The sequence below is a fragment of the Lepisma saccharinum genome, chromosome 12 (genome assembly GCF_977018435.1).
Source record: "Lepisma saccharinum chromosome 12, izLepSacc3.1, whole genome shotgun sequence".
NCBI classification, from domain to species: domain Eukaryota; kingdom Metazoa; phylum Arthropoda; class Insecta; order Zygentoma; family Lepismatidae; genus Lepisma; species Lepisma saccharinum.
Window position 1 is genome coordinate 63,689,463 of NC_139240.1, and position 23,063 is coordinate 63,712,525.

Here is a 23,063-nt window from a genome sequence, read left to right on the forward strand (position 1 = left end):
GGAGGACTACCGAATACTAAGAAAGTGTTGTTTCAAAAAATTGAAAAGGAAAGGTTTTTTGACAAATTTTGAAAACCTAAAAATTAAGAATTGTGTTTACTGTCTGGCTGCCTTAGCTGAGACCATGGACGGAAGTGCGCATACGTCAACTGGACGTGTTCATTGGCAAAATAGGGGTGACGGCACTTTAGTCAGGAAGCGGGTTCCGTGAAAATGGTCTGCCGTGGAAACAACAATGAATTTTCAAACGTAGAAACATCGCCCCTAAAATACCTAGAGATGTTTACGAATTATGTAAGGGTACAGAATGAAAAAATAGTCATCCATATGCTATATAAGCAAACAGAATATATCAGGAAAGTATTCATCACGTCACATTAGTAGATAAACTTATTTGTAAACCAGTAACCACAAATGTACACATCAGTAATCAGGGTAGTGACTATACACTAATAATAGTATTACTATTATTGCACATAGTATTATAAATATAATAAAGAAAATGTAGTAACTGAATGGTTTGTGACATTGTGTATTATATCGAGGGCGTTTTGTAGAATGTGCAACAGGGACCAAAACGACACAGTTTCTTTGTTCCACTTCGAAACGGTTTGTTACGAATTGTAAGAGACATCACAAACACAGCAAGCAGTAATAAACACAGCAAGCGAACCCATGCAAGCAAAATGCCACAGTGTGGTTTGGTGTGTTCTACCTGCTTCCCCTCTCGCGTTTAAAATCGCACTTTCCAGCTAGTTTCGCTTCCCTTGGCCGGACTGTAAAACCTTTCTGCCTGCACCCTACTGAAATTTCATAGCGATCGGACAACCTGTTTTTGATTTATAGATTTCAAAGATAGCGATCGTTTGCAAAACTCCGAAAAACCGGCCCTTTTTTAGTTCTCAGGCGATAAAAAGTATAAAGCATACTAAAGAAAATTGGTTAGCACAGATTAATGTACAGTTGACTAAGCTAAATTTTGATGTAACTCGTTTCTACGTGGAGTTCAAACTCGAGTATCTATAATTTTTAATCCGATAGTGTAGTTTGTTCATTACGTGCTAGGTTGTTCACCCATCATTAAAAGTCTTGGATCTATTGGTCGTTTGAGACCAGCACTTCTTCTTCATAAGTTGAGGAAAAGATTGTCACTACGCGTTCCTGAAGGAAATGGTCAACAATGTCGATATGAAAGAAAGAGGATGAAGCCTAATTTATGCACTATATAAGTTGTTTTATTTAAATACTACTCTGTCGGTCTAGGTTTGGCATGAACATTCTCGGCCTTAAGTCCATAGGCTTTTGCTTTCCAACAGCAGAATACTCATATACATCTTCTTATCTAGATATCGTACTCAACGACACAACGTTTAATTAAGAAAAATTCTGTCCAGAAGAACCAATGCTGTTATTTTAAAGAAATCTTCTGAGATATTGCATAATGGCTTGCGACAAAGGATAATTGTTGCTCGAAGGACGCTTCTTGTAATTGTTCGTGTTTTCTGCGTCAGTAGAAGTCACGATTGTAACGTATAGTAGGACAGTCGTGGTAGAAGAATTCATCCAACGGCAATGAGGTGAGTCACTGTTTCCTCTGTTCTTTTCTTGAACAGGAATTTCTTTTTTGTGTCGTTTGTCAATGATCTCTATGGGTGTCATTCTATTTGCGAACAATCACTCTGAAGACGCTGTGTGTTTTTTTTAAAATTAATTTCAATGCTTTTTTTTACAAACTTTCTCGCTGAATTTACTTAGAAGTTTTGCGATTTTTGCAACATTTTACTTTTTTTACTTCAAAGGCCTATACATTTTGTGCATAAAATATATAGGGTCTACTGTAGAAACCTATGAACCTTAAGAATGTTTCACTATTTTCTCCAACCCTCTTGTGTGGCTGCTTCCATTACTTTTACAGTTTGAAGTAAAAAAATATCCTTGTGAATTTCATGGAAACATGTTTTTAACTATTTTTTTCTGAATGGCCAAGAAAATATTTCAGTTTAAAAAATACCTGGTAATGTTCTTTACGTTAAGTACTATTTTCTAATTTTTTTTTCGAAATTATTAATGAAATTTGAAATTGTATCTTGTTGGCAACACTGCAGATGGGAGGCGTGACCTTGACTGGACTAGTTTCATGGCTTTAGCTTCAGTTGCGAACACTTGCTTCCTGAACAGCAATAACCTTCAAGGACTGTGTCCTGATTGCGAACACATTTTTCTGTCCTAGAGCTTAGAACTTCTCATATTTCATGTGTCTTTTTAACTATTTTATTTAAAGGAACTCACTTCCACAATTGAGACTGGTCAGTGCATTGAGGGTTAAATTTGGAGCATAGAAGATTCGTCGTCGAAGTACGACATTATTTAATTATAATGAAAGTGGGGACTGATTTGTACACTGCATAATTCTTTACTAAAAAGTGCTTTGTCAATCTAACCTAACCAATAATATCAATATGTCTTCGCCTTGTAATCAAGGGTTCCCGGGTTCGATACCCGGTGGAGACACAAGTGGTTCGGATCCCACTTTAGACTGTAGGTCCAGTCCCGATTAGCCTTACTGTGCATAAAGTGGACTTAAAACAACAAATCAACCAACCAACCAATAATATCAATAACATCATTATTTACTTTTATGTTTTATCTAAATTTCAAAACATACGACACTGACCTTGAAATTTAGGAATATCACCAATATCTTCATTTCTCACTTTCATGTGTTCGCAGTTTGGACCATTTAGACATTGTTCGCGATTAGGACTGTTGGCAATTACGACACAATCTCTCTATGTTAGAAGTCATGATCATGTAATCGCAATCACGTGACACTTTTACCTTTTCTTATCGATTTTACTTTCAGAAAACTTTGCTTGGTTGATGTCACTTATATATACCACTAGTTTTAACGTGGTTTATGAACAGTTACGGAACCGGGGGAAGGGGGAGCCAAATATGCATTTTTTTTATGGTAGGCCCTATTTGGTGGGGTACGAAATGTAACTACCCTCCCAATATTATAGCACCCTCTGACCCCATTCATTTTCTGGTGTCGTCACCGAATGAGAAGAGAGGAGGTCAATAGAAGATGCTGAAATCGCCCTTAAATGCACCGACCCGGCATTCGCTCGTTTATACCGAGGAACACAGAGGAGAAAAACAACATTTCTGCCACTTTTGGCTAATCACAAAGGTGAGGATGAGCGATGATGTGATGAAACTGATGAAGGAACACTCACAAAGAACATCCACGCCCTGACCTGGATTCGTGACGTCGCTCTTATCGCGCGGTGCGTTAATAATCAGGGGTAGACAAAACTAAAAAAACTAAAAATATATATTTATTTTAATGTTTTGCAAATTTTGGCTAAGAAAGACACGGATCCAACTAAGGTAAGCTATGAAATGTGATCTTAAAGCATTAAATTTATTACTTAACACAAGACTGGATTAAAAATAATTAATTCTTCAAATTCAAATTCAAATTCTTTATTTGCGCGGGCGAGGTTCAGCCTGAGTCTGTTCTGCCACCTAACCCGTGTCATTTAAATTTACATTTCTTATGTTATTACAGTATTAATACAGTGTACAATAAACTGTATGATTTAGTTACAAAATCTATTGATAAAGTAATTGTAATAAATGTATGAATATAATGATACGAAAATTCTGAAAAGACAACAACATAAAAATAAAATAAAATGAATAAGAAATAAATTTAAAAAAAAAGATTTAGACAAAATGCATAACATAAACATACAAGTTACATCATAGTATTTGAACACAATCTCTGCTCTGCCAAAAGAAAATTCTTTACTTCATTTCGGAAAGATTCTATTTTAGATATGCTCGACATGGTCTTAGGTAGGGCACTCCTTATTTTTGCGGCAAAAAATGAAAACGACGACTGATATGCCTGTGTGTTGCAGAGTGGAAGGTTAAATTTGCTCCGGAGTGGCATTCCTAATAAAGGCTCAACTGGTAACATCATAAATAACTATGCAGAACATTGTAATATATGACCATGAGCGCAAAATTTATAATGCCCATATTTATTATTCCGATCTAATGATACACGTGGTACAGAAAACACAGAAACATTTAAAAAGACATACTGTATTCTCTATTTTTTAAAAGTAATCGAATTTTCGGTGACCGATGTAACAAACGCCATTCTTAATGATTTTTTCCGTACTTTCAAATGAGCTAAAAATAAACTGGGGTTTCCATTAAAAAAGGAAACTAGGTTTGTGTTGAAAATCGTACTACCTTAGGTAGTTGAACGCATTGTGTCCACTAATTTCATGAGCCCCTCTCATACCTTTATATCTACGAAAGCAGTTTTTGAATATTTATTTTTGTTTACGAAATATTTGGGGTGCAAGTTTTAGGTGATTCACCTGGTATATTTATTTATTTATTTATCGAACTCAACAGGTACATACCTAATTACAGAGCTCATATGAAGGATTCATAGTGAATACAGTTACATATATTTCTGTAATATATATATATAATATACACACACCTTCATAAAATACATTTAAATTTATTTCCTACATATATACACACACACTTGATCACATATCATTTCATTAGGAAATTATGTGTTTAAGCTTAGGTCATTGAGTTAATAGTGGCTTTACTGAGGTCCCTTAGGTTCATAGAAAAGATGTCAATGGTGTTATTCTTGATTAACAATTTATTGTAACTGGTGCACATTCTCCACAATGGAGATTTCTTTTTAATTTCCGATCTAGCCTTCTTTATAAGAAAAACTTCGTTCCTGAGTCTAGTTTTCGACGACGGGATACGAAAATTTATCTGGCAGAGTAGATGTTCAGCATCTACTTCGTTATCTAACAACTTCCACAAGAAAACTATTTCCTGTAACGTTCTTCTATGACACAGCTTCGTAAACCGACTTTCATATATTAGGTTGTCGTAGTGTTCAAATGTGGGGTAAACTTTCTGAAATTTGTATTTTAAAAATCTAAGAAATCGTGATTGGACTCTTTCAATTGCTTCACTGTACTTTGCTGTGTCTGTATTCCATATAACAGATGCATATTCGAGTTTTGGTCTTACATACGAATAATACAAAACTTTTAGTGTGTCTATACTCTTGAATTCCCTCCCCATTCTAAGAATGAACCCAAGGCTCTTGAACGCTTCACTAATTATTTGTTCTACGTGTTTATTAAAAGTAAGATATATATATATAAATTAGAAGTGAATTTAAACGTTCATGCGCCAGGTGAACATTTTCAGGCTTCATGGCAACCGGGTGCTCTGTATTTTTCTACGCCTGATTAATAATAATAATAATGTAGTACTACTTGTGTTAGTTGTTGGAGTAGCTGATAGCACAAATATTTATATGTTCTGTGTACTTTGTATAGTGAAGGCGCTACTGTACCGTGTCCAGAAGTCTCCTCGAAAGTCACCGATTCAACTGCAAGAAAAGAAACCGGAAATGAGCTCAAACAAGACGAGGTTACCCGGAAGCAAAGGGTATCCTTCAGAACCGCACTGCCGCAGGTAAGATAACCCAGTTTGTGTCTCGCGTGTCGCTGAAACACGTTAAAGCATTGGGGAGGAAAAATATAGCTGGAAAATTGTTTCTTTAGAGCAGCCTGCATGGAGCTGCCCAGATTTGAGTACAGAGTGTTCCACAATAGTGTTTACACTCTTTGAACGTTAATAATGAGAACACTAATTACAGCAAGTATGAACTTTTTTGCGTGTCACTTACCTTAAAGTTATACATGCTCTTTGGCAGCAATACCTTATCTGCAATGCTATAGAACAGATCAACAAATAGTAGATAAGTTTCATGTCATCCTGTGACCATGGCTTTGTGGGGTACACATTGCTCTTCAGTTTCCCAGAGGTAGAAATCTAACGGTGTTAAATTGGGGGATCTGGGTGGTAATTTGACACTTCTTACATTGCTCAAAAGAAAAATAGCTCACCTCTGCCACTTTGGGTACACTAATGTATACCCCCTGGTGAGCTGTAATGGAACTATAAACAACAGAATGGTTACGCACACTCAAATGTTGACATTGCAGCTTCAAATACAAAACGTCCGGTCAAGTTATCTGTAATAGTTTCTCTGTTATTAACTTTCAAAGAGAGTAATCACTGTTTTGGGGCACACTGTATTTGTTGCACTACAATGACGGCTCTTTTGCTACCGAATTGGTAATTTTCAATGGCCGTGGTGTAAAATGACGAAGTCAACTGCACCAGAAGTGCTTTACTTCCTCGTCGCTTTTGAAACGCTGACCACCCACCGCCTCTTTAAGTGGCCCTAACAAATGACAGTCACATAGAGGATGTTCCAGCATATTCCAGTACATTTTCTAATTTTTTCTTGAATTGAAGCGATATTATGAGGTCTTGCATTGTTCTGCAGAAGAAAGAGACTGCGGACGGTGATGCCCCGTCAAGAGGGAGTTTTCGATTTTTCCTACGACAAATCAAATCTTTAATGTGTTCTCTTTCCGTTCATGTATATTTCTACGTCATCGGAAGTTTGACATTCCCAATGCAACAAGTAAAATAATACTGGTGTTTTAATCTTCGTAAAATTTCGGTCTGCTATACTCCTCTGGCGAGATATTTAACAATAATACGTTGTGTAACTGAGACTGACGAAAAATGACGGAAATTAAGTTCTGTACAGTGGGATCCATGAGTATTACCGTGCAAATTGTCCATGACTATTTTCATTAACTTTTCTCTTGCATCCTATATGATTTTAAGCGATGGATTTTTATGTATGCTGGTGCAGAAGTTGTGAACAGTTTGTTTTGAGTTTTCTTTTAATTCTTGAAGCTCTTATTGGGTCAAATAAAGTGCACAAACATGGTGATGGACAATTTGCACGGTAATACTCATGGATCCCACTGTACATGTTGCCTATTTTGCATTAAGGTGCAGCTGATAGTAGAGTAGTTGAAATGTAGTACGTACAGTGTGATCCATGAGTATTATTGTGCAAATTGTCCATCACCATGTTCGTGCACTTTATTTGACCCAATAAGAGCTTCAAGAATTAAGAGAAAACTCAATACAAGCTGTTGACAACTTCTGCACCAACATACATAAAAATCCATCTCTTAAAATCATATTGGAGGTAAGAGAAAAATTAATGAAAATTGTCATGGACAATTTCCACGGTAATACTCATGGATCCCACTGTACAATAATAATGTTTCAATTTGCTTCGAAAAATTGAAATTACATTATTGTACTCTGGATAGAGCTTCTTGATTTTTATGCTTGTACAGTATTAATTCTCTAATTACATGTTCTATTGTATTGACAAGAACTGAAGCTATAAAAATCGGGAATCGATGTAATTATTTATGAACATGTTTTGCCATTTTTCATTCTAGATTCTTGCCAGTACAGCCAAGAACATGGTCATTATAGATCTAGGGATGGTGTTGTCATTCCCCACGGTGGCAATACCATCATTGCAGAATGCTGATGGACCATTATCACTTAATGATTACGAAGTGTCTTGGTTTGGTAAGTTTATATTTTACATAATGCGACTGACATCTATCAAACGTTAATGTACTAATATTTTTAAAGACTGAAATTGGGCTTTTAAAATGTTTTCTGAAATAGTGCCATGCCATTGCGAGTGTCATTGTAATAAACAATTTCAATTTACTTCGTAATATTATCAGCTAATCCATTCTATTTTTTGTAAAAAATGTTACATTTTCTTATGGGTTAGTTAGAATTGTATGTATGTTATGTTAGGTGCTCCTTGTTTCATCTAGCTAGTCTGTGATACTAGTCTACATCTATGCGTAGATAAGGTAGGCTCTGAAACAGTAGGCAATGTAATCTCTATGTAAAGAACACAACAAGGATCGTATGTATAACAATTGGGATTGTAGAAATTGAGGAGAATCGTAGTGCATTTCGAATTGTTCTCTACAAGTAAAACTTAACACTGTTAAGCCTTGCTTCCACTTTAATAAAACATTAAAATACTGACCAAGGCAGAATTTATAGTATTATATATATATATATATATATATATATATATATATATTCATACATATGTATATATATATATAAGTAAAACTTATGTAATAAATGCACTAGGCCTTATGAAATATTGTGATGTATGAGAAAAATGTACTACTTGTGAGGTAATTGTCTTATCTTTTAGTTCACACTTTATTTTTGCACAAGCAGTTGATACTTGAATCAGAAAGCGAGCATTTTTTGTTGGTAATCGCCTTGTTGTCAACCGGATATAACCGATGTACCAATTACCATTTACCATTACCATCGGTCTTTCTACACACTTCCCCCAAAATTTCATTTTTCTGCTCTAAAAAACAGCAGTCTCAAACAAACCAGCATTCTTTCCCATAAAGCCCTGCATATGTCACCGCACCTACTTCGAGAGAAAGAAGCCAGTGTGTTCCCGCAATAAACTTTAATATCCATCCAATCCACATTCGGCTCACATCACCATCAATTCAAATTCAGCTTGATGGTTGAAATTTAAAAATCCAACTAATCATAAAACTTCAAGCATTTTAAAATTTCAAAAATCCTCTGTTCTCAAGGGAGTGCGCAGCTGGTCAAACCCAAAATCAAAACAATAATAGCACATAACAAACTCTAGCAGACAAACATAATTTCTTGCAAGCGCGCCAGCCAGTCTACAGTTTAAACACTTCCTTGTCAATATGACTAATATAAAAATTTAAACTACAACCCTGCCCAAAAATATGTCTTCACCTCAATAAAATTTAAACAGCCACAAAACACATAACTTTAACTAACTTTAACAAACTATCTGCATAACTTTAACAAAATATCGAGCTGTGAGCAGTAAAAATTAATTAAAACAAAATACTTTTCGTCCTCCAAAGCAACTCTCAAACAAAATGTTATTGTATTTCTATGCTCCGCAATTATCACCCTTCAATGCAAACTTTAAGTCACATGGGGGTGAAGCTATAGTAGACTAACCAATAGCGAAAAAAAAACAATTCCACCCCGATGTTAGCGTAGCCGAAATAAAAAAAATACATCGATAACAGTTCCAATACATCGCTCCAACCCTCGATTAGGGAAAAAAAAAACTTTGCTCAAACAATTTTCAATACATCACTTGAACCCATAAAAAACTTCAACACAAAACTTAAAAAAACAACTTTCCTCTTCACTTCAGTACGAACAGTCGTGTACTACCTAATATACAATCAAACTTTATCGTTTACTAAAAAATGCATCAATATTAATGTTTATTTATACAAGACATCGCAAGCGCGACTCGTAACTGTCTCTTGTTTTTACCCAATGCATAATAAAACCGTCGACTCTTTGCAACAGTCAAATATTAAAATAATATATATAATGTAATATAACCATATAAATATTTGGACAGTTCATTAAATAATTTCTTCCCACATATTTCAATGTCCCAATTTCTTGTAACAGATGACAATAATTATTGTCATTTCTAAATTTGGCTTATAAATAAAAACCAGCGAATAAAAACTTAAATACCCTTATCCGCTGGCCGAATTACTAGCCGTTAACAAACCATATAACTCACATATTTAGTTCTTAAACACGTATCAAATAGAGTATTTATTTACAAAACTACCAAACATCCATACCAAACTAAAAATCCAAACCTGCTTGCCATTCATTTTTTCATTATACGGATACATGCAGATGTTATTGAAAATGACACTTTTCCTTCAAAACCCACTTCAGAGAATGTAAAGTGATTAAGCCTTGTTTCCATATTAAAAACACTAAGTTGCTGACCAAGGCAGTATATTAAGATAAAAAACACTTAACAGGTGACGTTTCAACAATGTATCAGGGTCTTCCTCAGAGGATGAACTGAACTAAAATGATGAAATATACTACACACAGAAAATATTACATACACATAGCAGGGTCACTAGCCACACAACAACAAATCAAGTTGACAGTCCTTATCTAGGAAGATTTCTCCAAAGGAATTAAACATATCACCTCCTGACAGTTGACTAATGGGTCTACTACACTGACAGGTGATTGACAGGTCAAGATTAGGCAGAGTCTAGAACCACCTGTTTAACATTCACCCACCCCTCCTGTCTTTTTGGATATGGATGAATGCCTCCTCCTCTGGTCTTCTTCTTTTCTCTTCTTTCTTCCTTGTTCATTCTTGTTTTTTCCCTCATTCCTTTTCTTCATCCTTTCAACTTTCTCTAACACACTCTTCCATTCCTTGTTTATCTTGAGTCCTCCATTCCAATTCATGATGTCTTCTCCTAGCTTTTCTATTTCTTTGGCCTCCTTCCATTTTCTCACTAGTTCTCTCTTCTCTTTTCCTATTCGCCTAGCCGAATCCCATTCAACTTCATGTCCCGTTTCTCTAGTGTGTTTGAATATGGCATTACTGTCTCTCTTCAATCTCACATCATCCATGTGTTGCTTTAACCTGTCTTTAAATCTCTTCTTCGTTTCCCCTATATACACTTTTACATCCTCTACACTTCACCTCGTAGATAACCCCTTCTTCTTCTTCCTCTCTCTTCTCTTCCTTCTTCTTGCTGGCTATACTTAAAACAGTGCGTCCTCCCTTCCTGTAAGTTCTTATACCCACTTTCCTCAGCACTTTGCATATCTTCTCTGTGGCATCGCCCATACTTCTTATACCAAACCATCTCTCTTTTTCTTTTTCTTCCTTCTCTTCCAGTCCTCTCTCTTTTATCTCTTTTCTTCTTATGTTGATGTTGTGTCTGTCTTTCTTTTCATAGCCATGCTCTTCTAGTTGTTCCCACAGGCTATTAATCTTGGTTTCTTCTCCCCCTTTCTCTGTGCATATCTTCTTTATTCGGTCTTCCATGTTCCTTATAAATTTACGTTTAGTTCCAGCAGCCACATCACTTCTTTTGTGGCAGAACACTCCTACCGAACACTTCTTTTGGTACCATGTAGCCACAATCCCCATTCCTCTCTTCTTTTTCATCTCAATATCCAAGAAATTTAATGTTCCTTCCTGTTCCGTTTCGAGCTCAAGGAATATCCCTGCTTTCTCATCTTCTACATCTATAACAAGCTTACTCAGCTGCCTTTCCGTTCCCTTCCATATAAAAAAAACAATCATCCACATATCTACAAAACAGACTTAACTTATCTCCTCCTTTCACTATCACTTCCTTCTCCCATTCATTCATAACTAATTCCGCCAGCACAGGGCTCAAGCAAGAGCCTATATTCAAACCTTCACTAATCTTGATGATTTTACTCCCCACTCTGCTGTAGCCATTGTCCCAAATGGTTTCCAGTGCTTGTACCACTCTCTCAATACCCCATTCTCCATTAATGCTTTTCCCCCACTTCCTTCCTCACTACATCCACTACGTGTCCCCTTTTGATGGATGCTCGAGAACATGCTTCTCACGTCTAGGCTAAACATTGTGGTTTTATCCCCAGACTCCTTCAGAACAACTAGAAGAGAATGGCTATGAACAGAAAGACAGACACAACATGAACATAAGAAGAAAAGAGATAAAAGAGAGAGGACTGGAAGAGAAGGAAGAAAAAGAAAAAGAGAGATGGTTTGGTATAAGAAGTATGGGCGATGCCACAGAGAAGATATGCAAAGTGCTGAGGAAAGTGGGTATAAGAACTTACAGGAAGGGAGGACGCACTGTTTTAAATATAGCCAGCAAGAAGAAGTAAGAGAAGAGAGAGGAAGAAGAAGAAGGGGTTATCTACGAGGTGATGTGCAGAGGATGTGAAAGTGTATATATAGGGGAAACGAAGAAGAGATTTAAAGACAGGTTAAAGCAACACATGGATGATGTGAGATTGAAGAGAGACAGTAATGCCATATTCAAACACACTAGAGAAACGGGACAAGAGGTTGAATGGGATTCGGCTAGGCGAATAGGAAAAGAAAAGAGAGAACTAGTGAGAAAATGGAAGGAGGCCAAACAAATAGAAAAGAAAGGAGAAGACATCATGAATTGGAATAGAGGACTCAAGATAAACAAGGAATGGAAGAGTGTGTTAGAGAAAGTTGAAAGGATGAAGAAAAGGAATGAGGGAAAAACAAGAATGAACAAGGAAGAAAGAAGAGAAAAGAAGAAGACCAGAGGAGGAGGTATTCATCCATATCCAAAAAGGCAGGAGGGGTGGGTGAATGGTAAGCAGGTGGTTCTAGACTCTGTCTAATCTTGACCTGTCAATCACCTGTCAGTGTAGTAGACCCATTAGTCAACTGTCAGGAGGTGATATGTTTAATTCCTTTGGAGAAATCTTCCTAGATAAGGACTGTCAACTTGATTTGTTGTTGTGTGGCTAGTGACCCTGCTATGTGTATGTAATATTTTCTGTGCGTAGTATATTTCATCATTTTAGTTCAGTTCTTCGTCTGAGGAAGACCCTGATACATTGTTGAAACGTCACCTGTTAAGTGTTTTTTATCTTAATAAACTGCGTTGGTCAGCAACTTAGTGTTTTTCAGAGAATGGTGTTAAAGCGACGTAGGAGCTCCACATCACATATTGGTTCATTAAAACTGATTGGTGTTAAAATAAAAATATCAAAGGATGTAATCGAAACCATCTCAAATGTGGTGCCGACCTCCTGGGACCACTTTCTGTCGCTATAACCGCCATTTTTGTACGACGCAAAATTGTGCATTACTTTTGAGTGTATTCTACTTTGCTAACATAACTTCGATTGAATAATTTAATTGAATTAGTGTTTTAAGTCCACTTTATACACAGAAAGGCTAATCGGGACTGGACCTACAGTTTAAAGTGGGATCCGGACCACTCCACCAGGTATAGAACCCGGAATCCTTTGAGTACAAGGCGACGACGCTACCACTTCGCCATCGGGTACGCTCTACCCCCAACATAACTAAATTAACCTTAAGCTAATATCATCTGCGTATAGGCAATACATGTACCATTATTTCTTGTGAAATAAGCACCTAAACCAACAGTAGGCAAAAAAAAAAAATCATCCCTAATTTTGTTCATTTTTGTTTCACATCGCATGTTGTTTTATGGATTAGTGTGTCGATGCTGAAGCAGATGATGTTTTCTACCTATTGACATCCTTATATCAATGTATGATCCCCATATGGAGGCAAGACGGATTGAACGTGGTGATGGACCATTCGCCTTTACCAAAAGTTTTTCAAATTTCGTTTTATATCCAGGACAGGGTGATAGGGCCTACATTCATACTAGGATCCTAACCACTATGTGCTTTCACTAGGAATCGAGTCCGGGGCTCATTGATTACAAGGCACCAGCGTTAGCATTGAGTCGTAAGCCAGCCGCACATGCTATTCTTATAATTCCTGGTTTCTCCCCAGACAATATAATTACACTGACCTTGCGACAAGCACATTTTACTTCACACATCTGTATTTGTATTTTCCGGGACGTCTATTCCACACAATTGCGTGATACTCACCACCAGAGGTAGAAAAATACAGGATGTCCAGTAGGCATGGTGCGTGAAAATTTAACTTTTTCTAATATCTCAAATTCGCTTATGGAAATTTCCATACCTTTCTTTAAAATAACGAGTACAGTATGTGTCTTTTAATGTTTGTGGTGAAGGCACATAGTGGTTCGGATCCCACTTTAAGCTGTAGGTCCAGTCCCGATTAGCCTTACTGTGCATAACGTGGACTTAAAACACCAAATCAATCCAATAATGTTTGTGTGTTTTCTGTATGACTTGCATCATTGAATCAGAATAATAAACATGGCATTATAAATTATTTCACTGTTGCTAACCGAAATTTAAAAGTCTGGGGCCTTAATACAGCGTGTCCACAAAGTCCTGCTACCATTACAATGAAACTTAACTCCTAAACGATATGAGATAAAGACATGCGGTTTTTTGCAACGTGTTCTACAGCTCTCAAAGTTTTATTTACAATTACAACACTTCCACATGCGCCCCGTTGGTATACCACCACAGACATTGTCCCTTCTCCTGTGCTGTCGTCATTGTCGCTCTCAACATAATCTGAAAAAAAAAACAATAAAAAATTAAAATAATAATAATAAAATACCACTACTTATTAAAACTTTGAGACCTGTAGAACACGTTGCAAAAAAACCGCATGTCTTTATCTCATATAGTTTAGGAGCCGTGTTTCATTGTAATGGTAGCAGGAATTTGTGGACACGCTGTATATTGCAGTTATTCATGCTGTTACTAGTTGAATCTTCCTTAAGAAGGACACCCCGGCACAAGAATTATGTTTAATCCAATCTTGTATTAATTATTAAATTAAGTGTATTATGATCATATTTCAAAACGTTTTCTTAGTTGGATTCATGTATTTCTTAGACCATATTTGATAATGAAAGCTAGCCCCTGAGAGAAAGGGGTTGGTGCCTGAATTAGTTTTTTTTCTACCCCTGATCACCACCTTCTTCTTTTCATTCCAGGCAGTATTCCGTGGATCTGCCAACCACTGGGTAGTATTCTCTCTGGAGTCATGTTCGAGCCATTCGGCCGCAAGAAGGCTATGATGATGGTGAACATCCCTCACATCATCGGCTGGTTCATGTTCTACAAAGCTTCATCCGTCACCATGCTCTACGTCACATCCGCCATCATGGGTCTCGGTGTGGGGTTCACGGAGGCCCCCATACTTACTTATGTCGGCGAGATCACCCAACCTGAGTTGAGAGGAATGCTGACGTCATACTCAGGCATCTGCTCGGCTTTGGGATTCTTCTTCGGGTACCTTCTGGGTACCGTGCTGGATTGGAGAACGGCGGCGGCCGTGAGTGCCTCCGTTCCCATAGCAACCATCTTGGCGATCTCCCAAGTGCCCGAGAGTCCCGTGTGGCTGCTGATGAAGGGTCGGACGGAAGATGCCGAAAAGGCTCTCCGTTGGCTGCGAGGATGGGTTGAACCTTCTAAGGTCAAGGAAGAGTTGACTTACCTGGAAGAATATGCGAAGAAGGAGTACGAGGTACTGCAAATCCCGTTCCACATGAAGCTGAAGTCACTTCTCGAACCTGCTCACATCAAGCCAATAGGTTTGACTGTAATGATGTTCCTCTTCTGCCATTTCTCAGGGATGGCCGGTATACGACCATACATGGTCAGCATCTTTGAGGAATTTGGAGTTCCTCTGGACGGACACTGGACCACCGTGGTCCTCGGTCTAACCGGTCTGGGTGCTAACATCCTGCTCCTGATCATAGTTCCATATTCCGGCAAGAGACCACTTGCTTTCACAGCCATGCTGGGCGCATCAATGAGCTGCTTCGTCTTAGGAGGTTATGCATTTATGAACAGTACGCTCCATGTAAAAGTCCCATGGGTACCCTTAACGGCATTCGTCTGCTTAGCTTTCTGGACCAACTTCGGGATTCTCCCGCTCTCGTGGACCCTGCTGAGCGAGGTGTATCCATTCAGAATCCGTGGACTGGCTAGTGGCATCGTGGCTGCTACAGCGTACATCTTTGGATTTATAGCGTCCAAAACTTTTCTGGATATGGTGTTTGCTTTTAATATGTACGGCGTGTTTGTGTTTTATGGAGTGTTGAGCTTCTTAGGTACAATATTTGTATATTACTGTTTGCCTGAGACCGAAGGTCGCACACTTATAGACATAGAATCGTCTTTCGACAACAAAAAATCGTAAATATAGTGAGCGTTGTGAAATCAGAAACTTCTTACATCTTAGCAGCTATTTTGTGTTCTTTACACATGGTTGATACAAAAATTGAAAAAATCATAGTGTTGGTAATTGAGGATACCTTACGTTGGCTCTATCTACATGTAGTACCAGTGTTACCAACCTTAAGAGTGAATGAGGAATTCCACGAAATGTGGTCCTACTGCATGTAAACATCAAAATGAAACAATCTGAAAATTACCATTGTTTTTAATTGCATTAAGGTTTAAATGTTTGTGAATACCTATAATTTGCATGTTTCTCCAACGAAAATTACTATCATCCGTAGCCTATATGCTTCACAGGCAAATGAAGTCAAACTTTGCGCACCTTTTCTAACCGTCACACACGTAATACACTTTCGTTAATACCTTTCGTGCATTCAGGCCATGTCGTCATACCGAAGTTTTTAAAATTTGTTAGCAGACACCACAAAGTACTTCATAATTCTATGAATTCATTTAATTATGAATATTTTAATCCAATCTCATATCTATAGCCTTATATTTTATGTGAAATGTCACACACGTAACGCTAGAACGTACCGAATATTCTCATATTCCTGCAAGACCTGTGAAGTACATTCTGGAATGCTGAAGCTACAGACGCATTCTACAGGGTTTATGGCTAATAACAACCATTAAGAATTTCCCATATCAATTTCTGGAACAATCGTCTTGGTGAGTACAAATCGTGAGTACGAAAAGCAGCAGTAAACATAGGTATGCGATAGGCTACAGGCTAGTTAACTTTCAGTTTTGAAAAATGTATCTCTTTTGAATACCTTTAAGCCAAGGAGCTTCATAAGGCAAGGAGGGTCAATTACGCACTAGTTGTGCATTTATTTCAATATCGTCACTTTAAAAAGGGTTTAGTATGCAAGAGAGTATGAATTTCTCTCCATGTTGCAAGTGGAAACTGTTTTTCAAGTTGATTAGTAAGCTAGACACAATGTTTGAAAAATAAGATTAATAAGTATTTATAGAATCCCATATATTCCTTATGGGGAAATCTACTTCAACTTCAAGTTACGGCTAATCAAATGGGAGTTTCGACTCTTTCTACTACTATGACATAGTTCAACGTGTCCGTTTTCCGTCCATGTGCTTTTCTACGTCATTGGATGTTTGATATTCCCGAGAGAACGAATAAAATAATGGTCCCATAAAACTAATGCATTTCTCCTTGCCTCATACGGCCATCCTGCAGTGTTGCCAAACCTGATGTGGATAAAAGAGCTACATTTCAACATTAATACAGCTAAAGATGACTTTCAAGGAGCTAGATTAACGAAGGCTGCATGAAGTGCCTCCTAGGGTAAGAGGGGTGGGGGCGCTGCTATTACCGTTAGCTTTAAAGTGATGGCAAGTTATTCTTAGTTTTCACAGCCTAGATTTGGCGGCATCATCCGTCTCAATAATCCAATGATGTTCATATGAAATCGAAAATAAAGGATTCCCGGATAATAATATTGTCTTCACCTTAGCCACGCTATATATAAAAATACCTGGGGAGGAAAGAGGAGGTGGGTAACACAGCCTATATATGAATATCACATCACGTGCAAAAGGTTGGTGTTTATGGGCCGGAGCCAGTGGTGGCATCATGGTGGGGTAGAGGGCGGGTGCCACAGTTCACAGTCAAACGAGTGCACGAAAGAGCCAGATCTAGCTCCAAAGGAGCGAAGTTGGCAACAGTGATCGACAGCTGCCGCAGCGAGAAAGGCCTAGGGGAAATTGTCCCTCCTCGCCTTAAGAATCAGTCTATGGAAGCATTAGGAAGAAGTGAATTACTGTGACTCAGTTACTTAATTTTTTAGTTGTATTACTTTGTCGCATGACGTGCAATTTCGCTTTCGAGGTTAATATACGTGTATGTACAGTCACCTGCAATAAAAATGGGACGCACAAATCCTGAAATACTTGCTTCACTGCAAGGCGATGTGTGTGTTGCCTAACTCTAAGGCGATGAGTGGATTTTAATAGCAAATTTTCAATGGCAACTTCTACCACCGCTGTAGAGTTATGCAACAAACATAACGCCTTGCAGGGAAACGTGTATTTCAGGATCTAGTTGTCCCCTTTTTATTGCCAGTGAGTGTACATGTGTTACGAGCAAATCTTTTGCTTTGTTTCAAGAACTGGGGGGCAAAGGCAGTATATTGCCCTTTGTAGATAAGATTTAGCATAATGCAGGGGCAAAAGTGGTGAAAAGTGGGAAGGGGAAACACCCCCCTCGCCCCCCTCGCCCCCCTAATCGCCGCCACTGGTGAAACCACAAATATCTATACAAGAGCGAATGAGACCTGTTTGAGGATCTCTATTTGTGGTCACGTTACTGTAAATACAATAGCTCTATAAGGAGATTTCACAGTTATTGGTAAGTTCTAGAGCCCGGAAGTTTGGCAAAATGCCTCTTTTTATCTATTGCATATATTGATAAAATTTTTCCGGATATACGTTTTTTATGTTGTTTCGAATGTTTTAGAAGCCTTTTCATTTTGCCTATTTTGCCTATTTGGGACCCCACTGCCTATTTTTAATTATAATGCCTTTTTTTGCCTTTTTCAATGAAATTTGACATTTTTTTAAAAAAAATGTGTATATAAATTATTTTTCTCCCAAAAAACGTTGTTGGCATTTATTTTTCTTCCGTTTATTATGTGAATAATTTTCGCCTTATTTAAGTAATATTGAACTCACGCATGTTTCAACATTGCTGAAGGAGAAAAGTGTGAGAAAAAAGTATTTCATGCTGAGTTAGGATATTGCCTTTCGGTTAACATTTCTTGTGCATGATTGACTGCTGAAGTGGACAGGTTGATTTCGAACACAAAGAAAATATTTCTGAAATCTCCCTCTCGAACCCGAAAATTTCAGGAAGTTGCGATTGAGCTTAGTTTACCTCAGCAACCAGTCTTGACCAGATGGGGAGCCTAGATATCAGCAGCTATAATGCTAACAACCTTCAAAAAATCAGTGAGGTGATCGATGCTCTTCCAGAAAATGAAGCGGCTTCAATTCGTGAAGTGAAAAAACTCCTGTGCTATTCAAGTTTACTTTTGCACATTATGGTGCATTGCCAGAGACAATTACAATTATAGCATCCATGAAAATCTTCGAGGAATCTATGCAGCAGATGATGGAAGTGCCAGGAGAAAAGCTGTGAGCTGTTGCGGAAAAGTGCTAACGGGTAGTGAGTGCAAATGAGGACTTGAAACAATTGAAAACAATTTGTGATATTCTAAAAGGTGAAAATGCTGTTACCAAAATGAGTCCAGCTACATTAGCTTGTTATATGTATGCTCCAATAACTTCTGTCGAAGTAGAAAGATCATTTTCTATTATGAAAAACATTCTCTCTGACAGACGACTATCAATGAATGTTGAAAACTTAAAAAGCACCTTGTAGTTATGTGCAATCAAGATGGAGAAAATTGAAATGCTCTTCCCAATTTAGATTTTAACATGTTGCCAGAAATTATAGATAAAAGTAAGCGACTTCTAAATGTGCCTTTTTTGGGTTTATTTTGCCTTTTTTCATTTTTAGTGCCTATTTTCCACATTATAAATGCCTTTTTGCCTGCCTTTTTAACGAAAATAAATGCCTGAACTTCCGGGCTCTAGTTATAACCATACGTGTCAATTGTATGTAAGCTCAATATTAGAAGAAAACCATCTCATAAACTTGAAAAACTGCTTTGTTCAAATTAAACCAAGTTTTTTGTCAACCAGAAACAAAAAAACGTGGTAACCTTTACTATATTTTGTGATTTTGACTGAAGTATTTGGTAATTCTAAACAATTGTGAGAGATTTTGTCAGAATCACTAAATAAGATAGGTACTCCTCAAGAATAGTTTGTTTGTTGTCAGGAGCCTCCTCGATGACGTAGTGCTCTAATCAACGGCGATGGCGCAGTGGTAACGTCGTCGCCTTGTAATCAACGGGTCGCAGGTTCGATTCCCGGTGGAGGCACATAGTGGTTCGGATCCCACTTTAAGCTGTAGGTCCAGTCCGGATTAGCCTAACTTTGCATAAAGCGGACTTATAACAACAAATATATCAAATCTAATGAAGGGGTCCCGGTCTGGCCCCCGTGGCGGAGTGGCTAGCACATCGCGCTACGACGCCAGGGGTCCCGAGTTCGAATCCCGGCCTGGGCATGGATGTTTTTGGGTTTTCATTCATTAATTTGATAATATCATCACTCATCCACATCTTCGCAAATTAGCCAAAACTGGCAAAAAAAGAGAAGTAAGATAAAGCAAATCAATGAAGGGGTCCCGGCTTCGATACCCGGTGGAGGCACATAGTTGTTCGGATCCCACTTTAACTGTAATATGCCCATTCCCAATTAGCCTTTCTGTACATAAAGTGTACTCAAAGTGAAAGCCAATGGATCAGTTTGTTTGATGTGTTTTTAAACCAATGATCACCAGCACCTACTTTGCTATCGTTCCACAAGGAACAGTTCTTTCCCTGTAAATGTATTAATAACACAACAACATTCGGATGATTTGAGACGTAAATTTAATGTTCAAATAACTGAACGTCTATCGTACCGGTTAATTGCAATATGATTCATCTAATGCTGGGCAGTGTCTGAGTTTCTCGCAGTCCTTGTTGATGTTCACCTCAACAAGCCTGAACGCTCGGAACAAATGGGCCAATTCGCGGAACCAAAAGCCTACAGCTCTCGCCAACGGCTGACTTAAGTCGCGAATAGATTTGGCAACATTGTACAAGAATATTAAAAGAGGTTGAATTATGCCATTGTAACATATTGCCAAGGAGGGTTTCACAAGATAGTCTCCTGCGATTTGCAAAACTTTGGCCGTAAACGGCCGTACGACGCTCACTAGAAGAAACTTCAGCAACTGTAGAACGAAGTTGGTTATGAACAGAAGAGCAATCGTGAGTGTTCCGAAGATTTCCGACCAGAATTTTGTCGTGAACTCGTCGGCTTTGTCAAGTAGCGGATCGGTAACTGCAGGTGGCGGGTTGTCCGTGACGTTGTAATATGCCGAGTTCCCGTGATCGAAGTAGTATATTTCAAGCCTTCTTCTTGACGACTGGAAGATATTGGCTTCAACCTCATGAGTGCTCTTGTTTTGCGATCTTTGGTCTGTGTTTGTCTTAGGCACTATCAGTCTTCTCTCTATGCCAGTTTTATCCTTGTCCTGCTTTGAATGTATACATTCGCATATCCCTTGTGTATTCTCATTGACCAGATCGAACACGATTCCACGTGGTCCGGAACCATCTTCTGCCTGCTTGACTTCCATTTTGTACAGCTGAGGCTCAGGTTCATTCAATTTCTTTGCTTCGCATGCCCTACCAATATTCCTCCTTGTTTCATACGACTCTTCAGTATCTGATACGCAAATGTACTGATGTAATGTCATTGCTTTAGGAGCTGCAGGCTTCTGATTATAGTATTCATGACAGTCACAAGGTGGCAGTGTTCTATGCTCAAGCAGTTCTTTCTTATTGGACTGCGTCTTGTGGCACAAACCGCCCCAAAAGGCCTTCTTCTTCTTCTTCACATCTCTAACTTTATCACGAGGCATAATTTCCTGGTTGTGGCACCTGCAAACCATTGGGATCGTACCGTACTTTTTCCTTTCAACTTCTGAAAGGTTTTGCAATCTAACGGCTTCACGAGAAGGAACCTCTAGTGTCAATGTTGCATGAGTACATGGACAATACTCATTTCTATTCTGTGCAGAGTGTGCTGGACAAGGAACGACATTAGCATGTACCTGATTGGGAGACATACATTTGCAATTGACTGCTGTATTTGAACAGACTCCATCGTATCTTTCTCGACTGAACGGAGTAGCAGACCTAGCTCTTTTCATCAAATATTTTCTTGGCTTAGTTGCATCATATACACCGATCGCTTCCTTCCCAGTAGTTTGTTTTCTTGAGATGTGTGTTTTCAACAAAGGATCGACTAGCTTTGTCCCCTGAGAAGAAGAGCTGTTCGTATTAAATTCCACAACTTGAGTTACTTCACTAGAACTAAGTTCTGAGTTGTGGCACTTGCATCTGATGTCTTCCATTTCGTCTAACTTACTGATATGCACTGTAAGATGCTTTTCTGCCTTATTCCCATCCACTTCTGATGTTCTATGTTTTGTTGATTGGTCAGCTGCAGCTAAATAACATGGAGGATGTGAATTTATAATACTTTCTCCACTGGAATCTGTAGTGACGTCAGAAGTATACAGAACACGATTCATTGCTTGTTCGCTAGTTTCGTTTACCTCAATGCTGGCTTCATGTGGATTAGATTTGTACTGTGCACGTGACTTCTCTTTCAATACATCAGAAGTTATCCTTTTTCTTGCTTCATCAATCAGTGTGTCACTGGAATGCACTTCAATGTCAAAAGAATTGGATGTTTTATGCACCTGCACTAGCTCATGTTGCATTCCATTTTGCTGTTTTGCAACTTCTTCCTTTCTAACTTCACAAGTTCCATCTTCATTACCCTTCTTAATTGGGTTTTTATCTGTACTTCGGTCAACTATCTTACCATTACTGAAACTCTTTATCTTATTGTGACGATTTGAGAATTTCTTATCCATCATTACCTTATTTGCAAACAGTTATGCGTTAGTTTCACGTGTTTGAAAATACTTGCATGGAAAGGTAATAAAGAAATCTCACTTTTTATTAATTAACTTTTTTTGTAAAGTAGAACAAACAAATTACGAGTGACTATCATACAAGACCTATTTAATAAGGTTCATACATATTTCATGAAGGCACATTCATTGGTCGCCAGAAATACGTCATTCATTGCCACACTTAATTGAAAATAGAATAATTTTTAAAATAACACATAACCTCAATGCCGGTTTGTGTATGTAATAAATTACTTTTTATGTTTGTAGTTAACATATCTTGATTAAAGGAAGAACAATGAAGTGCTGTATGGCTGCCAGAAGAAAATAACATGTTTCATTTATTTATTTTATTTATTGTAATATAAACTTTCGTTCTCTTACAAATTGGTAGTTAAATTTCATTCAATTAATATATTTAGTGGCGTTCACAACACACAGAAAGGTCCCATTTTAGAATCCCGGCCTGGGCATGGGTGAGTGTACCTTCATCAATTTCATCATATCATCATTCATGCTCATCCTCTCGATTAGCTAAATGTGGCAGAAAAGCGATTCATGATGGGTTAAGACCGAGAGATGCATTATCTTCATTGCTCTTCATTTTGCCTTAGAATATGCTGTTAGGAAGGTAAAATAAACTAATGAAGGACTGAAATTAAACGGTGTGACTCAGTTGTTAGCATATACAGATGATGTAGACTTACTA

General features: G+C 37.9%; 2 protein-coding genes across 2 annotated transcripts; one reads left to right on the top strand and one right to left on the bottom strand.

Moving 5' to 3' along the window:
• The first annotated feature begins 1,479 nt into the window (after positions 1-1,479).
• LOC145996160 (facilitated trehalose transporter Tret1-like) lies at positions 1,480-15,999 on the top strand. The gene is made up of 4 exons (XM_083132508.1): positions 1,480-1,577; positions 5,403-5,541; positions 7,407-7,542; positions 14,478-15,999. The coding sequence occupies exons 1-4, from the start codon at positions 1,573-1,575 to the stop codon at positions 15,686-15,688; spliced, it is 1,491 nt and encodes a 496-aa protein (XP_082988634.1). The 5' UTR covers positions 1,480-1,572; the 3' UTR covers positions 15,689-15,999.
• Positions 16,000-20,233: 4,234 nt separating this feature from the next.
• LOC145996512 (uncharacterized) lies at positions 20,234-22,422 on the bottom strand. Its single transcript, XM_083133015.1, has one exon. It carries the CDS (start codon positions 22,316-22,318, stop codon positions 20,288-20,290), a length of 2,031 nt encoding a protein of 676 aa, XP_082989141.1. The 5' UTR covers positions 22,319-22,422; the 3' UTR covers positions 20,234-20,287.
• Positions 22,423-23,063: the final 641 nt, after the last annotated feature.

Excerpts from the sequence above, each read along its gene's own strand:
- LOC145996512 (XM_083133015.1), bottom strand. The coding sequence starts at position 22,318 with ATGATGGATAAGAAATTCTCAAATCGTCACAATAAGATAAAGAGTTTC.
- LOC145996160 (XM_083132508.1), top strand. Across the intron at positions 5,542-7,406 it reads TCAGAACCGCACTGCCGCAG|ATTCTTGCCAGTACAGCCAA; the intron begins GTAAGATAACCC and ends TTTTCATTCTAG. Across the intron at positions 7,543-14,477 it reads TTACGAAGTGTCTTGGTTTG|GCAGTATTCCGTGGATCTGC; the intron begins GTAAGTTTATAT and ends TTTTCATTCCAG.